General features: G+C 38.2%; 1 protein-coding gene across 6 annotated transcripts in view; it reads right to left on the bottom strand.

Moving 5' to 3' along the window:
• The window catches only part of APOO (apolipoprotein O), a 29,876-nt gene extending 5,042 nt beyond the window's left edge, over positions 1–24,834 (bottom strand). For 3 of the 6 annotated variants that reach the window (XR_015222456.1, XR_015222462.1, XM_086618766.1), the window contains exons 1-7: positions 24,795–24,834; positions 20,497–20,607; positions 18,028–18,147; positions 15,253–15,307; positions 14,103–14,198; positions 11,213–11,304; positions 5,228–5,335 (exon numbers count right to left, since the gene is read on the bottom strand). Coding sequence is in view for 4 of the 6 variants with exons in the window: in XM_086618766.1 (XP_086474892.1) it covers positions 5,228–5,335; positions 11,213–11,304; positions 14,103–14,198; positions 15,253–15,307; positions 18,028–18,147; positions 20,497–20,607; positions 24,795–24,803 (591 nt within the window). In the remaining 2 variants the exon portion in view is untranslated. Of the gene's footprint in view, positions 1–5; positions 3,704–5,227; positions 5,336–11,212; positions 11,305–14,102; positions 14,199–15,252; positions 15,308–18,027; positions 18,148–20,496; positions 20,608–22,435; positions 22,498–24,794 lie in introns of those variants that run through there. The other 3 variants (XM_086618768.1, XM_086618769.1, XM_086618771.1) reach the window with 3 other exon arrangements.
• Positions 24,835–26,197: the final 1,363 nt, after the last annotated feature.

The raw sequence follows: 26,197 nt of genomic DNA, 5'->3' as shown, positions 1-26,197 counted from the left end.
AGAAAGAAGTAGAAAAGTTGTCCACTTTATATTGAGATAAAGTATACAGAAGTTGAATAACTACTCCTGCTGTCCCTTATTAGGAAAACGTTTCATCCTTCTGGAAATAAACTAATTTTTACATAAGGTACTTGTGTAGTTTTAGCAGAGTGCTTTCATTCTGCCATGCTGAAGAGCTGGCTCCTTCAACGAGCCAGCTTCAGGATACCAGAACGTTATGCTGTCAACAGCATATTCAAAACCTTGTTAGACAGACTTGCTGTATGGAGGGGCTCCAGCCACAGTGTTTTGAAATGCAGCAGCAGAAGGTCCGGGAATTCGTCTTTCTTGGCACAACTTAGATTTCAGTTGATATGACCTCAATCTGGCATGGGTTTTTATTTCATAAAACCTTCAGAAAATTAACATACTACATCTATTTTAATGATATATTGCTGCACAAACATGAAGTTATGCACAGCTGTGGTACCTATGACTATCAAACAAATTATGAGCAACATAACAAACTAACACAAGCCAAGAAGAGCCACCCATATATTGCTTGGCTATTTGCAAGAATCCTTTGTGTAGCAACAGGAAAATGCTAGAGTGAATGTCACAAAATAAAAAAAAAACCCCAACCTCTTTTGCTCTGGCATGGTTTCCTGAAATGGGTTACATCTGCTGTAACAACAACTCAACAATAACAATGATATTTGCCTTCATTACTTAAGGAATCTAGCCGCCTAATATGACAATAAGAAACAAATATACAAAACCAACCCAATTCTTTCACAGGGCTGTCAAATTAAAACAGAAGTCCCAGAATCTATCCTATAATGCTTTGCCAATTTTAGTACATGACAGTTAATAGCATGTGTTTTCTTCCATGACACTTCTGTATCAGTGAAAGTTCCAATAAAAATGCAATTTAAAAATTATCACAAATTATTTTGCTCAAAAAGTTGTTACTTATTTGGTGGATCTAATAATCTATCTGAACAAAAAGTACTTTTTTGCACTAGTATAACCACACAGCGTTAGAGACAGACTGAAAAAGTCCTCCGAGGGTAGACTTCAACTCTTGCATCTCATGTGTTAGTGACACAGAAGTGCTTATATGTATAAAAATAGGTAGAGGTTTTCATTATTAACTGTGACTGACCACATCCTGATAGAACATCACAACACTACCTCAAAAAAACAACCCAAAACAATTAAACCAAAACAACAAAAAACAAACCCACCCCTATGCCTCCCCAAATTCTCAACTACGTATTTTATCCTGCTTCACCAACGCAGACCAAAAGGAAGTTTCAGAGCAGGCTTCTTCCATTAGAAACACTTTTCAGTCCACATTCTAGTGACTTTGAAAGCATGTGACTTTTTACAACCGCTGTTCTGCTTCTCTAGGCACCAGGGAGACAACAGCCTCTCTTTAACAACTTCAGAGGACCAAGAAACAATGACGCTGTATACTCCAGTGGCAAGAGATCACTGAACATCTGAAAAGCAGGCGATTTCATCAAGTGCATAGTGTTTCTTCATTTGAGCCACAGGATTTTTGTACCTTGCCTCATCTATTAAGTTAAATGGCAACAGTTAACACTATCTCATCAATTAGACGAACTTTAGGAGGAAGCCATTTAATGGCATTTCCTTCCTCTATGCAAATAACACATTTTGGCAACTAAGGAGTGAGATTTAAAGATTCTGCAAGGAGGAAGAGAAAGAACTGTGTTTACTTAGTGGTCTCTGCAATTTTGCATGTCCCTCATTTTTCTGCTGAGGTAGCAAGTGCTTGAATAAGCCTTATAATAAGATGAAAGCTTCAGAAGTTTTTGCCTTCCAATAACAACCACATGTTTCCTTTTGAAAGCCTGGGATAAGAAAATAAAAAGCTCAGCTAATTTTTACTGATGCTGTCAGTTTGTCTTTATGAAATATTTTCATGTTGCCTATTTTTTTGAGATACTGTACCTTTCCTAAAACCTAGTCTGTCAAAAAGTATGATTAACTAACCTTTGTTTATTCAAAGAGCTATACAAGTGCATTTACTAAAGCACCTAGGGCCAATACAGGATGAGTATCCACCGATGAAAGTCTCCACTCTCCTAAGACTTGGCAGCTCACAGGACACATGAGCATTTCTCCAACCCAGCTTGCTTGCAACTAGTCCCACACCTAGACCTACCTAGGGAACTCAGTCCCCTACCTGCAGTCTAGTCAAGTGCAATTGTCTCTCCAAAACACCCCTCTCGGTGGCTATTTCCCTTACACCTTAGGTTTCTGGGTTGAAAACACCATGTCCTGGTCAGATAGGACTTCTGGTTTACAACAACCATGTGAGCTATATATCATTGTCAACCTCGTATGAACTGTTACCAGCTGTGAGCTATGGCTCAATCAGGAGGTGCACAGTAACAGACCAAGACTTTCTGCTGGTTCAAAGTTGTTTTCAAGTCACTTGTTAGTTTTGCCAGTCTACATTAAACAGCAGGGAAGCAGCTAGGGCCGCAGTTTGTATCAACAGAACAAGCATAGTTGCTTATATATCAGGAATTAAAGATGCAGTGAGTTTAGAAGTGATTTTAAAACCACAGAAGCTTTATGTTACCCACCTGAACTTTTATTTAAGTAGCAGTTAAGAAAATTCCCTAAAAAACCTTACAGGCTCTCCCTGGCACATATTTAATCAACTCGCACAGTTCTCTGGTTTCTTACACTCTGCTTCAGTGAGCCATCTACATATATTTCCTAGAAGTCAGTTTGTGAATCTGTATCAGTTCAACTACAAAGGCAGCAGGGTAACAGAAATGTCTAATAGATAAAAACCAAAACCATCACTAAGATTTAACTCCAGAAGCTTCGGGTAGGTTATAAATTATGGTCAAGACATTACATAATGTAATGATTCCTTAAAACAAGTTCCCATTTTTTCACAAGTCAGTGCTAATCTTCAACTAATATCATTAATCAACCACACTGCACTTATTTTGAAACCTGGTAGCATTTTGTAGAACACAAAATGCATTTGAAGTAGCAGAATAGAATCTTATTTCTGATTTTTTGGGGGGAAATATTTACAAATGTTTGCTCTAACATAATGATGTCACTGTCCACTATTGGACGTTATTATCCCGTCACAACATCTAGCAATTTGTAGAAGCAAACAATTATAGATATACAAAACTAAAATCCTACAATTCAGTACAGTTGTGTATTATGTTTGACCAACTCTACAGACAAAGTTTAAGTACTGTGCCCAGTTCTGGGTTCCCTACTATAAGGGAGACATGCACATACTGGAGAGGGTCCAATAAAGGGCCACAAAGGTGATTAAGGGACTGGAATATCTCCTGAGGGAAGGCTGAGAGCTGGGACTGTTCAGCCTGGAGAAGAGAAGGCTCAAGCGGATCTCATCAGTGTGTATAAACACTCGAACAGAGGGTTCAAAGAGGACAGAGCCAGACTCTTTTTGGTTATGCCCAGCGGTCACAAACTGAAACACAAGAGGCTCCATCTGCACATGAGGAAACACTTTTTGGCTGCAAGGGTGACCGAGCCCTGGCACAGGTTGCCCACAAAGTTTGTGGAGTCTCCATCCTTGGAGATATTAATAAGCTATCTGGACAGAGTCCTGGACAACTGGCTCTAGGTAGCCTCGCTTGAGCAGGAGGTTGGACCAGGTGATCTCCAGAAGTTCTTTCAAAATTCAATCATTCTGTGGTTTTAGACAGAGATATAATTAACATTTTATATATATATAAAAAAAATCTAATATAAAGTCTTAATATACACTGCTTCGACACACACAAACATATAAGCAAACAGTTAGATACCAATACAAACACTACCTCAAAACCAAGGAAAAATTCATTCATGTACACTGAATAATACGACTTAAATATAGTGCAAATACCTTGATGATTAAAAATCAACTATGGAAGAGCATGCTTGCTGAGATACTGAGATTTAAAGTAACTAAAGGCACTCATGCCTTAAAATGGTGGAATTGTATAAGCTTGGACCAAAGCAGAGCTGAGAAAAAAGGCTTCTCTTCTCTAGTGAAGTATGCAAGGAAATCACACTGTATCACCATGCTTTGTAGGGGCATTAGGGAAAGCTGCTCCATTCTAAGACTAAAAATAGGCATGCAGAGATTCACTTAGTTATATTAGGAATGCTAATTCCATAATGCTGTTTTAAAGAAACCTAAGTGCTTGTCAAACTCTGGAAAACAAAACCACTATGTTAGCATTTGCTGTGTCAGACACGGGCATCTCTAATGCAAGACACCAGTCTGCTCAGCGTAACACAGCACAGTAATGCCAGATCAAAAAAAGAAAAAAAGACTTGTAGAATATAAAGACCAATGTTATTCTAACTAAAAAAATTCTATATATATCTCATGTATTTGAATGTTAGTCTGACCCCTCGTAGTGTTTAACAATTGGAAATCTAGAAAGCAGAAGCTTTCAGCAATGACTGCTCGGTACCTCACCAGGATGCTCGGTTCAAAGCAGATTCAAAAGAAACTCAATTTTTATTGGCAGTCTTCTGGACATGAATTGATTAAACCAAAGTCTCATAAAATGGGGCTGTAAGAATTAAATCCGACAGCTAGTTATCTATGACTAAATCCGTTAAGAACTGCATATCCCTATAAACTGCTGGTTTTATGGCTAGACAGTAACGTTTAATAGAGCAGCACACAATGACATCACCATGCTAGAGCAAATATTCATGAACACGGACAGGAAAAAAACAAAAAGAGAATGAATTTGAAACAAAGTTCTATTTTCTTTGAACTTTCAAAGAAAAAGAGGTATGTTATGGGGAAAAAAGAGGAGGTATGTTATGGGGAAAAAAATAACGTTATTTCAGATTTTTAAGATGGAGTTTGTCAAATTAAATTACTTTTTTTAAAAAAACAAAACAAACAAGTTTGGTTTTTGAAATAATCAAGACTGTAAGCACCTTGATCTCTAAAACTCCAATCACAATACTCCCAACTTTTCTATTAAACACTTAGTAGATTATACTAAAGAAAAGTTCCAAAGAGCATTTCTGAAAATTTAACTTGAAATAAGATTAATATTTTTCCAAAGTTTAGAAAGACAGAATGAAATCTTTGTCTTCAGAAATAAAAGCAGAGTCAGAGTGGAAAAAACCCACTATTGTTCGTATATTCTTCATCTGAAAATGCAGTGGTAAATTCAGAAATCAAGTTCCTCATACTTCTTACCTTATCACTTTTTTTCCCAGATTTCTTCTTCTTAGGGTTATCCTTCCAAAGAGATTCTACAGCAATATATCCCTGAAGACTCCAGTCATACAGCTGTGTACCAGCAACCTTTGAAAAACAAAAGATCTTAGAAAGCATGAACTTAATCCAGGAAACATTATTTTGCTTCTTGATTAATTGGAAGAAGTATCAAAACACAAGATCTTTTAATATCTTCCTGTTCAGGCTCAGAGTGTAGAGCATTAATAAACATATTGAAGAAAAAAAAAAAAGGCACACAAAGTAAGAAAAGCCAACTTGCTAAAAAACTGCTTGAATATTACCTGAAAACATATCTGTATAAAAAGGGATGGAATGATGCAGTATGGAAACAATTCTGATTTTCTTAAGTATTTGACATTCAACAGGTTTAACATAAACAAATTATTTCTTAAATGGACCATGATCATTTTAAAGACAAAAAAACCACAAAATCCCCTACTTAGTTTGTCATTATTTTGTGATTTTACATTTTTACTGCTTTGACAGAACAGTAAGAGAACCCTGTGCTTCTTTTTACTTGCTGTTTAGAAGAAAGACCGAATTTGTTGATAGATAGTTGTAATGAATAACCAGCTGTCAACACAAAACAGAAGACAGCTTCGAAAGACAGTGTTTATTATACTACACCAACAGGTAATTTTATGACAGGAAAAATCCCTAAATCTAATAAAATAATATCTCCTGGCCTTTACATGATATGGAACCGTAACATTCATAGCATTCTTTAAAACTCAAGTGTTAGGTTTTTATAGCTCCAGGCTCAGGTCAGTACCCACTTTCATATCACTATCAGTTTACTTACAAATAAAGAACAGCAAAAATGGACAATTTCCCTATCTAGAAATAAGAAGGTATCACACTACCTCCCACAGCAGGCAAAGCTGGAAAGCCAAAGCTATGAGAACAGAGCAAGCATAAACGATGTCTCTGAAACAGTCTTCTGATGTGTCTGAAACAGTTCCTGAATTAAATTTAAGTTTCTTCCAGTCTCCAACGATTTGCTGCTCAGAAATTTCCAGAGCCAGAGGTAATTTCTGTGTGTGCAACAAAGCCAAGGAATTTCCCTCCTTGCAACTTGGGGCACTTCCCCTTGAACCCCATGCAAATTTTTAGCATCTACAACATCCTATGACAAGGACCTCTACTGCTGGGCACACATGGTGTGAAGAACCACTTCCCTTTGTTTGCTTGAACAAAATTAACCACACCAGTTACGTGCCACAATGGTAAGGGATGTGCTTCTGGGCAGAGATCATGTTACTACCTTACAAAAGAGGCTATTTAATAATTAGAATTAAAACAAAACAAATCGAAATCAGCAACTACATTTCTGAGTCACAACTAAACCCAACATGTGGGCTGTTTTAAATATAAAGAGCCAGCACATTTGTCATCACCACATTTGACAATTATAGTTGTATTTTGGTTTTAAACAAGTCAGTATGATGCATGGAGTCTTCCCTGTATTTGAAAGTGATAAAGGTTATCAGAAAAAACGCACACAAAGTGTTCTGGGGATTAATTTGCAAAATCCTTCAATTCATACACTACAGGTACAGAGAGTTATATTCTTTTTTAGCATCGGGGTGTTAATCTTCAAGTACTTCAACAAACTAGTTCTGAAAGTCAGAAGAGCCTATGGCTCATCTGGAAAGATAGTGTGATCAGTTGTGCAGGCAGTACAAACCTATCGGGACCGAAAAACATCCAGCAAACAAATAAACATGGGGGTTTTGTCTGCAATGTTACTGAGGACACAGTTACCAACATAAAATGAGAACAACAACATGAGACATTTCTTGTTCCTGCTTAATAATACTCCATTAAAATACTTAAAACCTCTCTGAATACCTAACAGTACAAACTTAAAAATATTCTTATTGCAGGGGTCATATGATCAAGTGAATTATGAATTGCACTAAATGAGAAACTGCTCGTTCCCGTTGCTGGAGTAAAGTAGCTACGTCACAAGGCACAGCAGCCCAGAGGGTTTAGTCTGCCACAGTCAACCAGTGTTTCAACATGGTTCACACCACCCAAGAGCCAGGACCCACGAACATGTTCACAGTTCACATGGGTTGAAAAATACAATTCTATACAGACTGTAATCTGCAAGCATCAACAGCAGCGTAGCCAAGAAATTTTGATAACCACCTACTGCATCTTCTCATGAAGATAATACCAGAGTCATCCGCTACGCGTGTGTTTTACACCTCTCTGTCATGGTGCAGTTGAAGAGGAAGTAGGTGGGTACTGCAGTTGCCACCACTATTCTTGGGAGTGGCAGTTCCAACCAGGAAAAGTAAAAGGAACAATCGTAACACAAGCAGTCCATTCAATTGTTCACAGTGCTCGTTCCAACATTCATACAATGAATTCCTTTCAAAGAGGGACAAGTTTTTCCATTCAGTCATCTGGAATTCTTAATTTCTGGAAGATAACAATTTCCAGCTTGTCTGTGTTAAATTACAACATGCTAAAATACCATCTCTGTTCAATGCAACACTGTAAGTAAGTTTGCATGTAAAATTTGATCAAACAAGTTCAAAAGTCAGATGGAGTGGTTCTCAACAGGGACTCTGAAATAGTTTGAAAGTGACCTTGGGCCACAAACACCCATACTAGGCACTACTGGGGTAGCACCAGCAGTCTCTCGGTCTCTCGGGCCTAACGTGCACGTGAAAAAGCTCTCGTATTTAATACCACACAGGACCATAAGCATATAACACTGACTATACTGTGTGCTATATGTCAAGATTATCAAGCAGAATTATAGGTAGCAATTCTTTATCTACATTGCATGCTGAGAAACTAAACTGAGAATCTGCTGGCTCTTCTACATTTATATTGTTAACAAAGTAGTCACAAAGCAATTTCACAAGCATTTGATTCTGCAGCAAATGTGGCTCAAATGACTCCAACTCCTTTTCAACCCACAGTTTCTGTAACTGTGTCATGCTCTCAGCTGTGCCAGTTACAACTGTTTGTGCCTTATTGACTAAACTGGGCAAGGGACAAGGCAGGGGTTCAAAAAGACATAGGAATAATTTAGTTTGTTGTCAAAGAAATAAACTCGCATACTGGGAAGCTTTTCTTTCTTTCAAGGAGGTAAGCATAACACACACTACTTAAGCAAATTTGAGAAGTTCTAATAACAAGGAACAAAAATTAATACTAATGATAAAGATCCTGATTTAAGTAATGGAAAATTTTTTCCAGACGGAGGATAAGGAAAATAGGGGGTGGGGAGGTGTTGTTTTAAGATCGGGCCTTGTTTTCTCTTTCTCCTCTCAAGTAACCGGTTTCGTTCCCTTTTGTCTTTTGTTTAGTAACTGTTAATAAATTGTTTTGTTTTATTAAGAAAGCCTGAGTCATGTTTTGCCCGAGACCATGTTTGGTGGGTGCTCCCGCTCGGTTCTTGTCTCGACCCTCAGTCCAAAAAAAAAAAAAAAAAACCACGACAACTCGCATACTGGGAAGCTTTTCTTTCTTTCAAGGAGGTAAGCATAACACACACTACTTAAGCAAATTTGAGAAGTTCTAATAACAAGGAACAAAAATTAATACTAATGATAAAGATCCTGATTTAAGTAATGGAAAATTTTTTCCAGACGGAGGATAAGCCACAGCGAATGCAAAGTATTTTGAATGTACTATGATCAGCTGGAAAGCAACACAGTTCCAAAACACTAGTCAAAGTTCCACGAGAACAAAATAAACTTTAGTATTAAATTAATTTATCTTAACACATATACAGTCTGACCATTTGTTCAAAGTTATACAAACTAAAGTAATACTAGCAGTAAGGAAATAAATCCTTTACAAATTTGTGATTTATTAGAATGATTACCAAAGCAGGAAAAAAAAATTAGTCTGTGCATTTCTTCCACCGCCAGTTAGATGGATAGTGTTTGAAAACTATTACCAATTATGAACTCTGTTGCAATAACTTCACTCAGCAACTCATACGTTTTAATTGAAGAAAAAAGTTTTCTTCCAGACAGATGCATCAAGTGTTGTACCTCAACTGCAAATATATTTTGCTGTGTCTACTTCCAACCCTCCAATGGAAAGTCTTCAATAAAGGTGTGAAGGAAAAAAAAACACATCAAAATATTTTTTAGTCTTTTAAAGTATGGTCAAAGAAGGGAACAATACCACTGTAAATGAAAAAGCAGTGAAGCAGTACTCAAATGTAGAAGAAAAATAAGAATAACATTATATAAAGAATAAATTAAAAAATTAAAATTTATGTTCCTGAATATTTCCTATACTGTTTTACTAATTTGGCAAGTGAGCTTTGTACTGATAGCACCCCTTTCTAGGCTTACAGAAATTTTTTTGAAATGTCTATTAAACATTTCAAAATAATCAGTAGAGGAAAGTGCTTCCAATTTCACGTTAAAGCATAAAAATTATAGACAGTAAGATCTGATATGCTTAAAACTTTGCTTCTTTAAGAACAGAAAAGCGTGAGAGATTAGAGGAACCAAAACAGTATCTAGGATATCACTCTCTCCACAGAAGTTTCCAAACTCATATGTCTAGTGTCCTGATCAAGTCAACAAAGCTAAACCTATTCAAATCAAGTTTCAGGCTCATGGCCTCATATCAGATTTTTTGTTACAGTCAAACTAAAAACTGTGAATTAATCAAAGGGCAATCATGCACTTCAAAGTTTTTGTAAAATAAACAAGCTATTGTGAAGCTGTTAGTAGCAAATCCATAGTTAAGACTGAACTGAGCTTCTTTCAAAACAATAACATCGGTTTGAACACCATTCAATTGCTTCCCACTTCACTGTTCAGAAGGCAACCAGAATTTCAAAACAGTTTCCAAAAGAAATGTCTAAGCTTCCTAATTTTGGGGTTTGTTTTTTTTTTTCTTCCTGCCACTTGCATAATTTTCACTCCCTGAGAATAAGTCAACAGAACTATATGTATTTGGAGCATCTGAATCCTGGAAGCACTAAAAAAAGATTCCATCAAAGATCAGGGTATGACCATGCTGGCAGAGTTCAAGCACAGCATTTTTGACTCTCCTGAAATTAACGACCTTTCAGCGTACAAAAAACATCGTACGTTCTTGGAATATCCTATTTTCATCCTGACATCTCAGTGTCATTCTCAAGTCACCAATAACTGGATAGCCAATCTACCAAAGCCTGAAATAGAAAGCATTTCTGACACACTAAAGTACATGCACTGTAAGTGGTTAAATGCTGGATTTGAAAAAGAATGTGGTGGAGAATTGACAAATCTGCCAGTACAATTAAGTGTGGACAGCAAGGCATATGAACTGACATCAGGAGGGGCTGTAAGCGATTGCCTGGTCTCTTCAGTTCTTTCCTTCACAGGAAATCCACTTAAGCAACTGTAAACGAACATGTTTCTTATGTGCCTGAAACAAATAATGCATAAACAGGAAAGGCATCTAACAAGCACCAGAATTCTTACTATCTTTCTTAAAACTCCATCCAACAAAAAGTAGAAAAGTTCAATAACAATGTTTATCTCAAAATGTTATTCCTATGATTTCTCTATAGAAACTCCCTTTTTTTTCCCCTGCTTTTCTTTCAAACCCTGTTTTCCTTTGCTCTCAAGATATTTCAGGCTTCCTTAGTATTGTAAGTAAACATGCAAACTGCACTTACTAAGCATATTTACGTTAATTTATAATTACTTGAGGTTAGAGATTCAGAAAGGAAATTATGTTCCTCTAATTGAAGACACTACTGCAGACGTTAGAAAAAAAAAAGTCACTAAAAGAAACAGATTATCTGATCGTCTATCAGCCTAGACTGCATGTCCTTTGACAAAATAACTACCATTTTGTCAACCGCCAAGCACACTGACACTGCTTTTAAAAACTGATTACCAGTTAAGTCGAAGGTAGGAGTCAATAATCAAAGACACTTCTCCAAAGAACGGTATCATCACTGACCTTTGCAATAGCAACCGCTTGCTGAGGGTAATACATGGAGGCACCGATACCCATGAGACCTCCAGGATACACTAACTTCTTTATTTTTGAGCCTGTTTCATAATTAAAAAAAAAAAAATCAAAAACTTCGTTAGAGTATATGTTAACCAAGATAGTTGAATGGTCTCTACCCTTTTATTTATAATCAAAACCATTTTATTAAATACAGTGTAGCATATTTTCTGTTCAGTCCTATAGGTTTCTTAAGAAATATGATTACTCTAATCAGCAATTATTATCTTAACCTTTTTAAGAAAATATTTCTATTAACATCTTTCCATAGTGAAAATCACAATCACATTTACAACAGTAATATATAATTTATTTCAGTACTGAATGATGAAGTTAAAGCTGCAGTTAAGAGATATTTAAGAGAAATACTGATACTCTTTTCTGAACTAAAAGGAAAAACTCAGGCAAAGAAAGGTAAGGATAGCATTTTTTGATACATCAAGCAGAACAAGAAACATTCCAACAGAAATTTTCTAAGTTACCTCCACTCACAAACATTAATTCTTCCACAACTGCTCTTACGAATATTTTTTCTTGATTCACTATAGCAATTGGCAAAGCATTTGGAAGTACTTTTAAACTAAAGTACTTACAATTATGCTATATGCCTATTGCTCAATCCTCAAGTAAATTTTGAACCTTTTAATCAACTGGAATTCTCTATTCTATATGCCCAAAATAATTTAAATGCCTGAGAAGTTCATCCTCTTATCACAGCTGGCCACAGGTTGTGTATCCTGGCTGGCCAGTGACGATATGCATCACTGAATCAGTTACAGGGCAAGCTGCAGTTCATCCACTCAGAAAGGAACACAGAAGGGAGCAGGTAAAGGAGAAAAGCAGGGGGAAAAAAGGGCATAGAACGGACGTACAGCAGTCAGGATGCAGTAGTTCTGTTCCTCATAGAACAGCCTGTTCTAGATGCAAAGCCACACGTGCTTCTATTAAGAGAGTAATGAGTTTTGAAGAGGAAATGCGTATTAGAAGTGTTTAGTGTTTCCACTAACAGATGCTCATCATGAGATGAGAAACTTAGCTGTAAACAAGACACATTCATAAAGTGATGTTGCTAGTCTCGAAGAGGGAACTTGGCACCAATTAGCTCTAAGAAAGCACAGAAAAAGCCAGCTTGTTGCATTTTCACAACCAGAAAAATTACACTTTTGGTGTAATCTCTGAGAATGGGGAAAGCTTCCTTAGTGGTAGCTTATCAGTGTGCCTACAATAGCACTTTAGGAATAAATGTAATAGTGGAAGATATTAATGCCTTATAGCAGACTGCTACCTGCTGGAGATACCCATTAGAGGGAAGTTTAGGAATACTCCCACATCCATTCCAGTACTACTCAACGAGGTTAAAACAAATCATCTTCCACGGCATTTTAAACCAAGGTGGAAGACTGCACAATATTCACAGGATTAAACTCTAAATACCATACTTTCTACTTATCTTCAAGCATTATGTGTCTTCAAGTGTTACGGTTAGACCTGGAAGATTTTATCTGTACTCTACAAGAAGGCTATTTTTCCAGTGAGACCAAGGGGGAAGGGATCAAAAAAAGAGGAAATTTGGTTCTAACTTTCTGTAGCATCAAAATTAAGAGGCACTTCCTTCTACAGTTTGAATACTGACTGTGATTCCCAGAAAGTATTTTAAACTATGACCAGACAAAAAGGTTTTAAATTATGGGTCCTATCCTAAAAGACTCACAAATCAGACATTTGTATTATGAGGGATTTTTATTTTTATTAAACTTAAGATCCTCTAATCATTCAGCTCCAGACTCAAGATTGCCCTTCCCCTCCTCAATTGTGCTGACAGTCGTAAAGGCTGGAAACTGATCTCATTCATAATTACGTAACTCGAGAAGCAGGAATCTGCAGAGAAAGAGCTTCAAATGGGTAAAGTTGGAGACCTTGATTTTCATTAAAAAAATACGCAAGGGAAAAAAAAAAAAAAGTATTGCTTTCGTCACCTTCACTGGAAAATTAAATATTTTGAGGAGTGTATATTTAAGTGCATGTGTTCACAGAATGCTTTCCATTTCTACATAGCCAAGCACACACTTCCAGTTTGTTCAATACACCTAGGCCCCACAAAGGTGTATTTTTATCCAAAGCAAGTCCTCACTAGTATTTAAATTCTAGACTGTTCCTTTACCTACAAGTTTTCTTCTTGTGTTACTTTGTTTCATTGTATTAAGAATATCTCAATACAAACACAAAATACTTTTCACAATTAACATTTCTTAAAATAGTATTTATTTCTATGAAAGCATAAACATTAGTTTCTTCAACTAGTGTGATGAAATTAACTGTATCACATTTCTATAGCACAAAACATGCGTGTATTTATAGGACACCCAGAGTTCACAAGTATTTCTGCTGAATATCACCATCCATAGCAGCTCTGTGCCTGGACACACAGTACTTCGAAGGAACTTGAATACACAACTAATTGTACATAAAGTCATAGTCTGGGAATCTCTGTATATTACTGTAATATATTCCTCTGTAGTTTTCTGCAGTGATACATGTGATCAAGAACTTCTTAGGCTAAAATGAAAAATCTTTTCCTACTTTTGCTATAATAAGCTAGAACTGGAAAAGATCAAAGACTAGATTCCAGTAACAAATACAGTAACCATAAACAATAATCGATGGTTATTACACACCTTTTACATTAAGTTTCTTTACAATTAGAGGAACATTGTAGAAACATGCTTGTACAGTTAACTCAGATCTCATGTGCCACAATTAAAAATTAGTATCCAAACAATTACAAAGAAATTATTTTTCCCAAATCATAACATAAGCAGTTCAAAAGGTTCCCACTTACCTCTAGCAAGAAACAATCCAACAATTCCTGCAAAACCTATCACACCAAGCCTTGGATAAAATCCAGCAGGGGGGTTTTGGAGAAATTCACAGCCCTCTGAAAAGAAGTCAGAACAAAGTGCTTTAATGTAATGTGAAAGTGTTTTTGTGATAAGGAATCATCAATACATGCTAGCAATTGTTACAAAACATAAAGAGTTATCAAAACACATTTAACTATCAAGCACATTTTAGATCTGCTGGCATAAAATTCAAAGCCTTTGAGATCTTCTCTAGTGACACATGAATGAAACTGAACATCGTATTGTATTTACCAACTTTCATAGAAGCTTTTGCCTTTGCTCCTGGGCCATCTGTTTTGGTTTGCTCTTTTGCATTTCGATTATATCTTTTTCAAATTAGTGGTAAAAACCTTTGCAAAATGGATTCTTACATTTACATGTTAACAAGAATTAGTTTCAGCAAACACTGTACAAAAAACAAATGACAGAACAAAGGAAAGATACAGCATAAACAAAGCTCGCTCCAAGACAGGAGTCCAATAGGGGAATGGAAAACTATGAAAAGCCTTCCATACAAAGAAGTTCAAAACATTGAGACTTAAGTTTATGGACAAGAGGCACGGTATCTGAAATGAGCTCCACACAGCATCCATGCTTAGCCCTGAAGAGCCTAAGTATGAAAGGATGCTTCCAAACCAAAAATAAATACAAATTATTTTGGATTAATTCCAAATTCTTAGGAACTCCAAGGAAGTAAAACAAAATGAAGAAGTTGAACATTGCAAACAAAAGACCTAACACTTACAACAAATAATAAACATTGCAGGAAGTTTCAGTTACTAGACAGGGTCAAGCAAATGCTACCGGCTGGGAATAAATTGTGAGGCTTCTTTGCCGCCTTCTCCTGCATAACTGTCATTTTTAGTGACATTGGTCAACATAGATGCAAGTCTCGGATTTTAATTGTCTAGAAATATAGTGTCATAATGACCTACAAAGGAAATTTAAAGATACACAGTGCAAATAAAGTAGTCTTAAATGCCTTAGAAATTATATATATAATGATGCTTAATTGAATTCTCTTTTAACAGAAGATATAGTACAGTCCTGCATTTTCAATTGCTAGTTAAGAAAACTGAACTGATTTACCTCTACCATGCTCAACAGCTTTTTCTAATTTGGGCATAGCTTTGGCATAAAGATCCTAAAAAAAAAAAAAAAAAAGAAAAGAAAACAACTGTAAATAGATACCAAGTAAACAAAATATTAGCTACAGATTGTGACTGACCTGATGAAGAAAAGAAGGGAGGGGAAAGATAAAAGAAGAAGAAAAAAAAAAAAAGGTGTTGGGTCCCTAAAATAACTCCTTTTTATTGCCACTTCTGCCCTTCACTTACAAGGCTATACTTGCTCAACATTACATTTGGCTTAACATGCAGCTTTTTCTCAAAGTAGATTTTGGACACAGATTAAATACCTCAAAACACAGAAGTCAACTTCAGTAAATCAATGAGCTCCTGATCAGACAGCTGAAACTCAGGATTATCTTAGGTTTCTCCGTGTACGTAGGCATCGCAAAAATACCCGAGCTGATGCAAGGGAAGGACAACGCTGTAATAAACTCCTTCCCAGCGCTTCACAGAGGTACCCGACTCATTCTGCAGGGTGATAAGTTCCACTTTCCAAGAGACTATCTTAGGCTAACAAAACTGCATTTTTGGAGTGACTTGGAAACTGAGATGTCCATACAACGTCCAAAGTAAATCATCATAGAGCACTGCATCAACCCCACAAAGCAGTTCTAGATTTATTTTCTCAGACTGGAAGTACGCGGGAAGTAAAAGAATTTACATTCCCTTTTGTCAAAGTAGAAGAAAAATCCTCAGTAAGAGCAACCCTGTCAATTGCTATTATGTTAATAATCCTTCAAAGAGACAGTGTAAGACTGTCTATCAATTAGTGAACAAATTCATGAACAGGTATGCCCAGCAGAAAATGGTATCACAATACCACTCGAGCTGTATCTGTGCAAAAGTGAAAGAATTTGTTTAGGATACTTGCATGGGGGATAAGATCTTTAGAACTTTCATTTCCTCACTGGAAAGAGTGACTTAAAAAAAAGATTAGTCATGGAAGAAAAAAAGTGTTAGCATGTGACACACAACATAACTCTAAATGGATGTTTGTCTTACTAAAAGCCATGAAAAAAGAGCATGTTGCTCTAAAGACCTCAGAGACTAAGTCAGTCTGATCTTCTGTCACAGCCCACACACCTGACTCATTTTTACATCTGTGTTTTGAACTAACTTTCCACTACAGTTAAGCAAGCAATTTTGAAAAAGTGAAGAGGATATATGAACATAACCAATTTTATTCTTGTTATCATGGGTTATGTTTTTAATTTTAAAGGTAACAGAGACACACCTAAAATATTATTTTCTCTAACACAGAAGAAGGTGGGGGTGGTGTAAAACCAAAACTATCTCTGACTACAGTTAAGCAAGCAAGATGATCCCAAACCCATAAAACTGACATGCTCACTTCATAAAATGAGTCAGTAAACCACTGCCAGGAAATGGCTTGTTGCGTGTGAGCAGAACACATCTTATGTAAACAATCACCATGCAGACAAAAAGATAAAGCAAATAGGAAGACAACAGGCCAGTGAAACAGAAAGCACTGTTCAAGGCTTACCTGCAGTCCGTTTAACTGGGCAACTAACCTTGTCTCAAATTTCATTCCCCAGTTACAGTTACCGCAGGCAACCAAACAGAACCCATGCATTTAGGAGGCCAGAGCTCTAACTATACTGTGGAAAATCTCCCCTTCTCCTTCAAAACTGAAATCAGTACTCCTGCTGATGGCACTTTAGAAACACATAACTAGACTGAGTAATGCTGAATATTTCTGAAAAAATATTTCAGTACTGTTAAAGGTTAGTACCACAACACCAAACTTCTAGGCAGAAAGGGAACCCTGATCTGAACAGCTTGGACGTCTATGGAGAACTGGAAAATCAGTCTGCAGCTTAAGAGGAGGATTCATAACAGCCAGAGCGCATAGCAGAGAATCACCTAAAGTTGCCAAGAGGCAACCAGATGACAAGGATGCTCTTGCTTCAAAAGTAAGCCTCACCGTTTGCTAGGTCAAGAACGAACAAGAAAGCCATCGTATGACTTTGTCATCTAATATCAATAATTTAGGCCTTGACTACAAAGATCTTGGTTAAACTCTACGCTCCAAAGACTATTTTTGTATTTAATGACTGTTCAGTACACGTTTTATTAAGTAGTATGTTTATAAGATAGTTTTGGGGTAAGGTCTGGGGGCTAGGTTCGCCACTACTAGTGGCCTGGGATTTTCTCTCTTCCAGAGAGCCACGTTCCTTTTCTGAACAGTCCAGTCAGCAAGTGCTGATTTGGTTTTCTGCAAAGTTGCACTGTGTCACAGTTTCAGTGAGGACAACTGTATCACTACCTCAAAACACACTGCTTGAGATTTTATGGCATTCTCCTTGAGCACGGAAAATGAAAATTTAATCACTCTTCTGCCTTCCTCAGTCACAGGACAGTACCAAGTCCAGATATCCCTAGCTATCTTTAAGCTTAAAGTTTATTTCAGATAGCAGTTCTAAGCTTTAGTTAAATTTCCTTTTAATTCTTTTGGAGTGATATAAAAATGTGAAAAAGCAGAGGTTTAGTTCAGCAAATTAGTATAAAGAAACAACTGCTTCTGTGTGAGGAGGGGGTAAATATGACCTGAGCTGTGGAAAACGTTAAGTAATGAAGCATTTTGGAAAAATGCTTGTACAACTAGTAACTTTTACTTTGCTGCTATCTGTTAATTCTGTCTCTTAAAAAAAAAAAATTCCCAGCTCAACCCTTACACTGAACCACTACGAGATGTGACATAAAAGCATTATACCTGACACCAGGCTGTATATGGCTCCATAAGATGCCGTAAATGCGAAACCCCCTCTTCCAATTGGGTTTGTGGATTCTCCACATATTTAGTCTCACGAGCTGGAGAGGAGTAGAGTGACAGCTGTGAATATTAGCAAACAAGAGGTTAAAAACAAAGGTGTAATTGCGTTAGTAGGTCTTCAGGGCATGAACAGTCTAACCAGAGAACACCTAACACGGTGCTTACTACATAAACAACGCATAATAAAAATTCAGGCACAGCTGTGAGACAACCATTATGAGCAAAGTTTAATTATATACTAGGATGAAGATGACTTCCAATTGCTATGCAATTCATCCATAGCTGCTATATGATCCAAGTCACAGGTTATAAATTAATATTAAACTAGTTTAATAAGAACACAAAACATAATTGTGAAAAGTGTTTCTGGTCTTAATCAGCACTTCTGGTTCCCAGTTAACACACTAAATGAACTCTGAAATCACAATTGATCATTTTCTATATTTGCACAAGCCATCATTAAAGAGTCTAAGTAGCTTCTAACAAAGGTAACATCCGATACAAATTTGTCTGTTTGTTACTGAGCAGGAAAAATGGTACGACATCCCAGTGTTGCAGTCATTAACCACACCAGCATCTGACAGGATTAATAGCACCATGGGACTGAGCAAATAGGAACTGTAACACCCACCTGAAGAGCAATGGGCATCTTCACATAATGAATACTAAACTACCGTATTTGGGGTTTAGCATCACAACGTATTCATTACAATTACCTAAACAGGTTTAAAACTGTATTGCATTTAAAAAAAAGACCAAAGTCTACACTCTTAAAGGTGAACAGCAAAGTTTAGATCAAAACAAACCTGTTAGAATTCCTAGCAGCTTATATACTACACTGATATTTAGTAAAAAGAGCTTATATTTTATACCACATTTATATACTACATTTAGCAGTTTATGATAAACTGATGTTTACATGTATTGTTGCAAAGTGTAGCTAGCCCTCTTGTCAAGATAAGCTGGAAACCAACTGTATCTCTATCGTAATAAAAACAGCTGCTAACCATAAAAAACTACATAATGACAGAGAATTTGTCAAATAATTCAATAACTAGTGCAGCTGGATTTCCCATAACACTTTGAGAGATTAAGTCTCATTTCCCTAGGAAATCCAGCCATCTTTGGCAATCATAGTCACAATCAGTTTAACTTCGATCCTGTCAGACAACCAGCCAGCCATGTCTGGCACACAGACAGAAGTCTCAGAGATAAGGAAATTCCCCTCCATTTTATGAAACTAGACAGCTAACAGTAGAGATACAAACTAACACACACTGTGAACGCTAAGAAAGGCAGCCAAAACTCTCCAGCTCGCACGTTCTGCTTCGCTGAAGCTGGTGGTCAAGCCAATTATTCAGCACGGACATAACTTCGAACTGCTGCCTCATTCCTGACTCACGCCAGTGGCGGCGTAGGGCACTGGATGGCCCCAGCTCAGGTTACTTCAGTGGGGTGAAGCCGGGAGACTGCTTCAGCTATTGATCCTCTGGTGTTATGCAAGTGAACTGCCCATGCAGACACATTCAAAAGACCTAAATATATGTAAAAATAAGTTACATTTAGTTTCACTGCTCATGTAACAACACTTTAGCTTGGGGTGAAGAACTGAAAATTTTTAAACACTTATAAATTCTCATGGATATAAATCTGTATTTAGTTATGAACTACTTTTTTTTTTTTAATGTTCGAGACTACTAAAAGCCTGTGCAACGATGCTGGTGCGTCTATAGTTTGACAGGGTGTTTTAAAGCACTACTTGTGACACAACCAAGATATTTGTAACACCTTAGAGAAACAATAAAGTAACACATTTTTTATTATCACTACTTATTGTATTTGCTGATGCTTAGGTCTGAATGTTGTAAAGAAAGGAAAACTGATAAAATTCTGATTCTGTAGGCTACTATATTGGGTTCAAAGCATTGCCAGACAAGGATTTTGCCTGTAAAAGAGAGAATGTTTTTAGAAACAAAAACATTTGCTCTTTTACTGGAGAACACAAATGAAATTTTCTTAGAATGTGTCAATAGTACTTGTAATAAAAAATACACGGTGTTACCTGGATAAAAAGCAAAGAAAAATATTCCTGAGCATTTGAAACAAGACCACAAATAAATCTACAAACATAAAAAGGTAATTTCTGAATGAATAACGGAAGGCTCTAACGTAGGAAAAAGATCTTGCAGACGAGCAAGCCTGACGCTATCAAGCGGAGGGCATCAAATGCAACCCTAGGGTAAAAGAAGCAAAACCATATCAACATCTCTATTACTGAAAACAGATAAGCAAGTTTAAAGGCAAGAAAACAGCGGGTGAAGGGATGTACCTAAATGTTTTCACGCATCAAAATATAACGCCTTTCAGAATGCGTAGATAGACGAGCACTAGGGCCCTAACCATACTCACCTCCTCAATTTTCAGCAACTCCTTTTTGGAAGTCTCCTTCTCTGAAGAAGCAGCATAAACCTGGATAGAGAGCAAGCTCAGGCTAACAGGGGTGGCCCCCAGCCGAACTACCTAGAAACATTACAAGAACACATGTAAATCATTAAGTTTAAACAAAATGGCAACATGTTCGAACACGCCCAAGTAGACAATGTTTATGTCCCCTTATATGTTAATAAGTGATATATTAAGATGCTTAGAAGGCAGGAGAAAGGGGAGTCAGTGGTACAAAATCTAATGCTCTCAAGCACTCAAATGATAATACCTAAATTATTCAGATGGTATTTAGAAAAGCCTAAGGCTAAAGGAGACAGTAGATATAAATGCTTATCTGCTCAGTTTTCATCTCACAAAAAGATCTGTTTTATCTCACTTGAAACATAAGTTTTTTCAACTTTCTTAGTACAGATATTAACAACATATTCATATTTAAACAACTTTGTGAATGCCCGTAACACCTCCGTTTTTCCGTAGTTAGTCCCAAGAAGTTCAGTGTTTTATTTCTAGTTATTGTCTGCATCTAGATTTAGGAAAAAAATGAGACCTACAGTTGAAATTATCAGAACATAATCACTGCTTTCTAAGACTTTTAGGAATATCTCCTACTTTTCTGTGAGAAACATGAATTACAGTCCATCATGACAGATACTTGACTGTTTCTCAACAGTTCAGATTCATTCCAGTCACACAACACAACCACCATGATTCAGGAGAATACAATTCTTCCCGTGTTCAGGACCTACACTAAACTGTATTTCTTACAGAGGAGACACGCTTTAACTTAAAAACCAGAAGATAGAAATATTAGCTGTGTAGCGAATCAAGAACACATAGAAAGCATTTTCCAATAAATACACACCCTTATTAACAGCAACGTTTAACTCTACAGACGGCAGTTCAAATGAGAAACTTTCCATGTCTCATATTCGTGTTACTGCTCAGATAAACACGTGCAGAGTTACAACAGCCCATGTTTTGCTGCATCAGGTTACAGCATGAGCGAATCTAACAGCCTGCGGCCACCAAACTGGAGCGGTCTGGCTCTGCTCGCAGCATCCGTTCCCAGAAGTCCTGCTGCTCACCTTGCCCTAGCTTTGGTGGCCGGACGCTTCCACCACGAGGCAATTCACCTCGCCAATTTGGCAAAAGATTAATCCTGAAAAAGAAGCGGAGAGCTTTGTGCGGGCTTAGCAAATTGAATCCATCCACAAAACAGCCTGACAAGCACCAGAGGAACTGTGTGGCCAGGGAAGAGGGGACGGAAAAGGAGAAAGCATCAAGCCCTCTTCCTTTCCAGAGACAGTAGGGGTACATTACATTGACCTAGCTGCTTGTGAAACTGAAGCTTTAGTCAAACCAACACGTCCTTCACGATGTTAGGATGACAACTGACCTAGCCACAGGACAATTACTCTGAAACTTTGTTTCTGTCCATTGCTGAACTGTTAGAAAATAAACTTTAGTCTACATGCGTATTGTATACAGAGTGGCATTTGCACCTTAAATGTCTTCCACTGCTTTGCAGATGGAATATTTACTAAATGTAACCAAGAGACTCCTCAAACTCAAAATTACACTATATAGTTGTCAAACTTCCTCAAAAACGTTCATTTACATGTAGAGAAACAGCACACAAGAACTAGGTCATAGGATTGCTTTTCAGAACGACATAAGGGATCTGATGGACCAAAAGGTACAGAAAAACTTGCTTAAAATGAAAGTTTTTCCTTATTTTGAATTTATGGACTCATTATTACAGCACTATAATGAAACACCACAATGACTGGATCAGCTGTTTCACAGCCAAGGAAAGGCATGAAAAATCTCCAACAGTGTTTGCTGAAACAAAGACTTCTCACATACTTTCATTAGCCAAGATGAAAACATGAACGCCACTAACCATGAATAGCTGCAGTCTATTTTCTCAATCTTTCCTTTTTTCACTGCAAAACTGTTCTGTCACTGAAAAGGCAAAAATCTAAATGCATTTTCGTTCTGAAAAATATTTTCAAACAGTGTAAATGGTGCTAAATGTCATCAGCAGAATCAGTAAATCCAAATGCTTTAAACATTTGAGATTTTTATATAAAGACAAAAATAATGGAGCATAAGAATGGAAGCACCTTGGTTTCACAAACAGGTATCAGTGATGACAGAACTACTCGGACCAAAAACCTCATCTGTTCATATTATCAAAATACTGAAGTGCAGACATTTTCCAAAGGCTTCATATTTATACTTCAAACAAAATGAAAGAAACCACTAGAAGTGCAGGATGAATCTCTCCTTAAATGCAGTGTTCAAGCTATACTGCAATGGTCTTCTATACCAGCAAAACTTATGGGACAGATACCACTGGTACTAAAGTACTGTATATAGACATGCATACTCTGAAAGGTTTATTCGGTAACATGAACGATTAACTGTTCTACTTTTTGTTCCCAAAATTCACCTTAAGATCTCATTTCTTAATTCCATATTAACCACATATTACTAAAACAATTGGTTTAGTAAAACATTTTGACTGAGCTGTGCTTTCAGTCTGCCTGTCTTACAGCTGCTCAGGTGATACCAAAAAAAGTAAAGCTGATGTTCTTTTCACTAGGCAATGCATTTACTTTAAGTAAAAACAGACAAAAAGTTTATTCCTTTCTCTAGCTGAAGAATTCAACTTTATCTGTGGACTCATAAGTAAATTCTATCTGAAAGTTGAAGGGGAAAAAGACTATCACATTTCATCTTGTCTTGCTTTACTGTCTTTCTCAAAGTTCTTAACTAAAAAATGCCTCTAGGAAGAATAAATCCCATATTAGTTCTCAATACAAACAAGGGAAAAAAGAGCTAAAAAATAACTAGAACTTTTGCCTTTTTTTCCTCTTTCTTTCTTTTCCTCAGTTCACTTGTTACTGTTATTGCCACCCTGTCAAAACTGGAAAAAGAAAGAACAAAAGGGAAAAAATCCTTAATCATACTTCTGTGAAGGCTGATATTTGTCCCAATGTATGAAGCTGATTTGGTTTTCTTTTTTTCTTCTCTTCTCCATTCTTCCTCCTCTCAACCTCAACTAAAAAAAACAAAACCCAAAACAACAAACTCTTGAGCACTCCTGTTCCCTAAAGCACAGATATCAAGGACAAGAAGCCACCTTCCCCTTTTGTTCTTAGGGGCAAAAAATTAGGTTGGGGCCTGAAGCACTGAAATCTGCCTAACTTCAAGAGTTGCACAAAAGCAGTAATATTATGCATAGCACCTAAACCCATCAGTTCACACATAACCCCTTTAATGACAATTATCATAGAATGGTTTGGGTTGGAAGGGACCTTAAAGATCATCTAGTTCCAACCCCCCTGCCATGGGCAGGGAAACCCTCCACTACACCAGGTTGCCCAAAGCCTCACCCAACCTGGCCTTGAACACCTCCAGGGATGGGGCAGTCACAATTTCTCTGGGCAACCTGTTCCACTGCCTCACCACCCTCTGAGTGAAAAATTTCTTCCTTAGATCTAATCTAAATCTGCCCTCTTTCAGTTTAAAGCCATTGCCCCTTGTCCTATCACTACACGCCCTTGTAAAAAGTCCCTCTCCAGCTTTCCTGTAGGCCCCCTTTAAGTACTGGAAGGCTACAATAAGATCACCATGCGTCTGCCTTTTGTGCACCATGCACAGGGCACTCAGTTTTGAAATATTAAAGAGAGAGATTATACAGCTGCAACCAGAGTAAAACTAGCACCTTATGAGAGTCGTAGACCAAATGCACAACTGTCACCAGACAATACAGATTTTAGAAGTTTTAGCTCCAACGGGGAAAATAAAAATCTTTCTCTGGTAACAACGCCAAGGTCTTCGCTACGGCGCCTACTCAAGCGAGGAACTGAAAACTGCTTTAAAACAGCAAGGGGGAGAAACGGGGGCCCTCCCGGGCCAGAGCGCCCGCCCGCCCGTCGGGCGCCTCAGCGTCGGGCCCCGCCAGCCGCGCTCCCGGGCCGCCCCCTGCCGGCCTCGCCCCGCCGGACAAGGACACTCTCAGAGCGACAGCACCGCGGCCACCCCGCCGCCTCGGCGGGAAGCGGCGCGTTCCGCTGCAAGGCCCCGGGCCGGGGCGGCGGCGAGGCCTGAAGGGAGGGGCCGCCGCCTGCTCCCGCCCGCTCCGCCGGGGCGGTGAGGGGCGGCGGGGAGCCCTGTCAACGGTGAGGGGCGGAGGGGCGGGCGGGAAGCAGCAACGGCCACGGGCGGTGGGAGGGGGACGACGCTTTCCTCACCTTGAACATGGCGGCGCCGAGCGGGCGGAAAGCAGCGACCGCGTCGCTGCGCGGTGACGTCAAGGAAACCAGCCCCGCGAGGAGGCGGGGCCGCTCGGATCGGGCCCCGCCCACCGGCGGCCGCGGTAACCTGGCAACGCCGAGGGGGCGGGGCCTCCTCCCTGCGTGGCCCCGCCCACCACCCTCCTGCTGCCGCTGGCGGCGGCGGCGGCGGCAGGCAGGGATTAAAGAGGGCGGAGAGGAGAGAAAAAGGAGGAGGAGATAAAAGCAGAAGGGCAATAGCCGCGTCGGGTTCAGGGAGGGGAGGCACGACGGCGTGTTTAGGCTAGGCGAGGGCGTGGTTTCTAGAGATCGTAACATTAAAAGCAACACGAGCACGTATTCGTATTGTCAGGAGAATACATCAGGCACGTTTTGACTTCTTTTCCAGATTTGGACTTGCTCTGGACTTGGATCTTATTTTGAGTGAGTGCTTACTGTACGCTGGAAGAATTTTGGGAGTAGAAAATATTCTAAATGTCAGTATCTGCAATGTAGGAACACCTCCTTATTACTTATTTAAAAAAAAAAAAAAAAAAAGTGCCAGAGTGCTGAAAGCGCATACACACTATTCTTCAGACCTACAAACATGGTTCAGTGTGTTACCTTGCAGCCCGTATAAAGGATATTCGGAGATTCAGAGATGTCTCATTACCAGTAGAATTTGGATGAGGCTAGAATAAGAAGATCAAGATAGGATTCCATGCCTTTCTAATCTCAAAGTATTAAATTAAACCAAATAAAACTATGCTTTTCTCTGTATCTTAACACCCCTTGGTTTCTGCAGCCCACGATGTGGCATCTCCAGCTCACCTGAGTGAGTTGGACAGGAGTAAGTTCTTTCCCACTAACACCTCCTGTGAGGGAGGGCCTCGTATATATCCCGTGCTTCTGACTTGTTACTCAGTGGCAGAAGAACATCAGAAATAACGAGTACTAAATTCCTGTTAGATAAGACAAGCTAAGGCAATATTCCGTTCTGACTTAAATAACGGGAAATCTGTTCTCATATCGTCAGTTAATTAACTGCTTCTTTGCTTCTTCAGATTTGCTGGTCAGGAGTTTCTGCCTTTCGTTGTGTTTAAGATCTTTCACAGCTCTCAAGGCCAAGGCAGCAAATACATTAGTGGAATGTATAAGAAAAAGAATAGTCAAGCCATCAAATGATATGGCTTACTAAATTCATGTTCATGTGTCATCATTTTCTGATCAGTTACTAGGAACTTGGTGCTTGTTATTTTTAACATTTTGTAAGATATTTATCCTCGTACTTAATCTTGGTCACATAACAACAGACTTCAAATGCAAACAAGTGCCTTGCTTCTACTGAATACTGCTAATTTTTAGGTAGCAACGAAAAATTA

This window comes from Tauraco erythrolophus, chromosome 1, assembly GCF_009769465.1.
Source record: "Tauraco erythrolophus isolate bTauEry1 chromosome 1, bTauEry1.pri, whole genome shotgun sequence".
Taxonomy (NCBI): domain Eukaryota; kingdom Metazoa; phylum Chordata; class Aves; order Musophagiformes; family Musophagidae; genus Tauraco; species Tauraco erythrolophus.
This window is presented reverse-complemented; position numbering and strand designations above follow the sequence as displayed.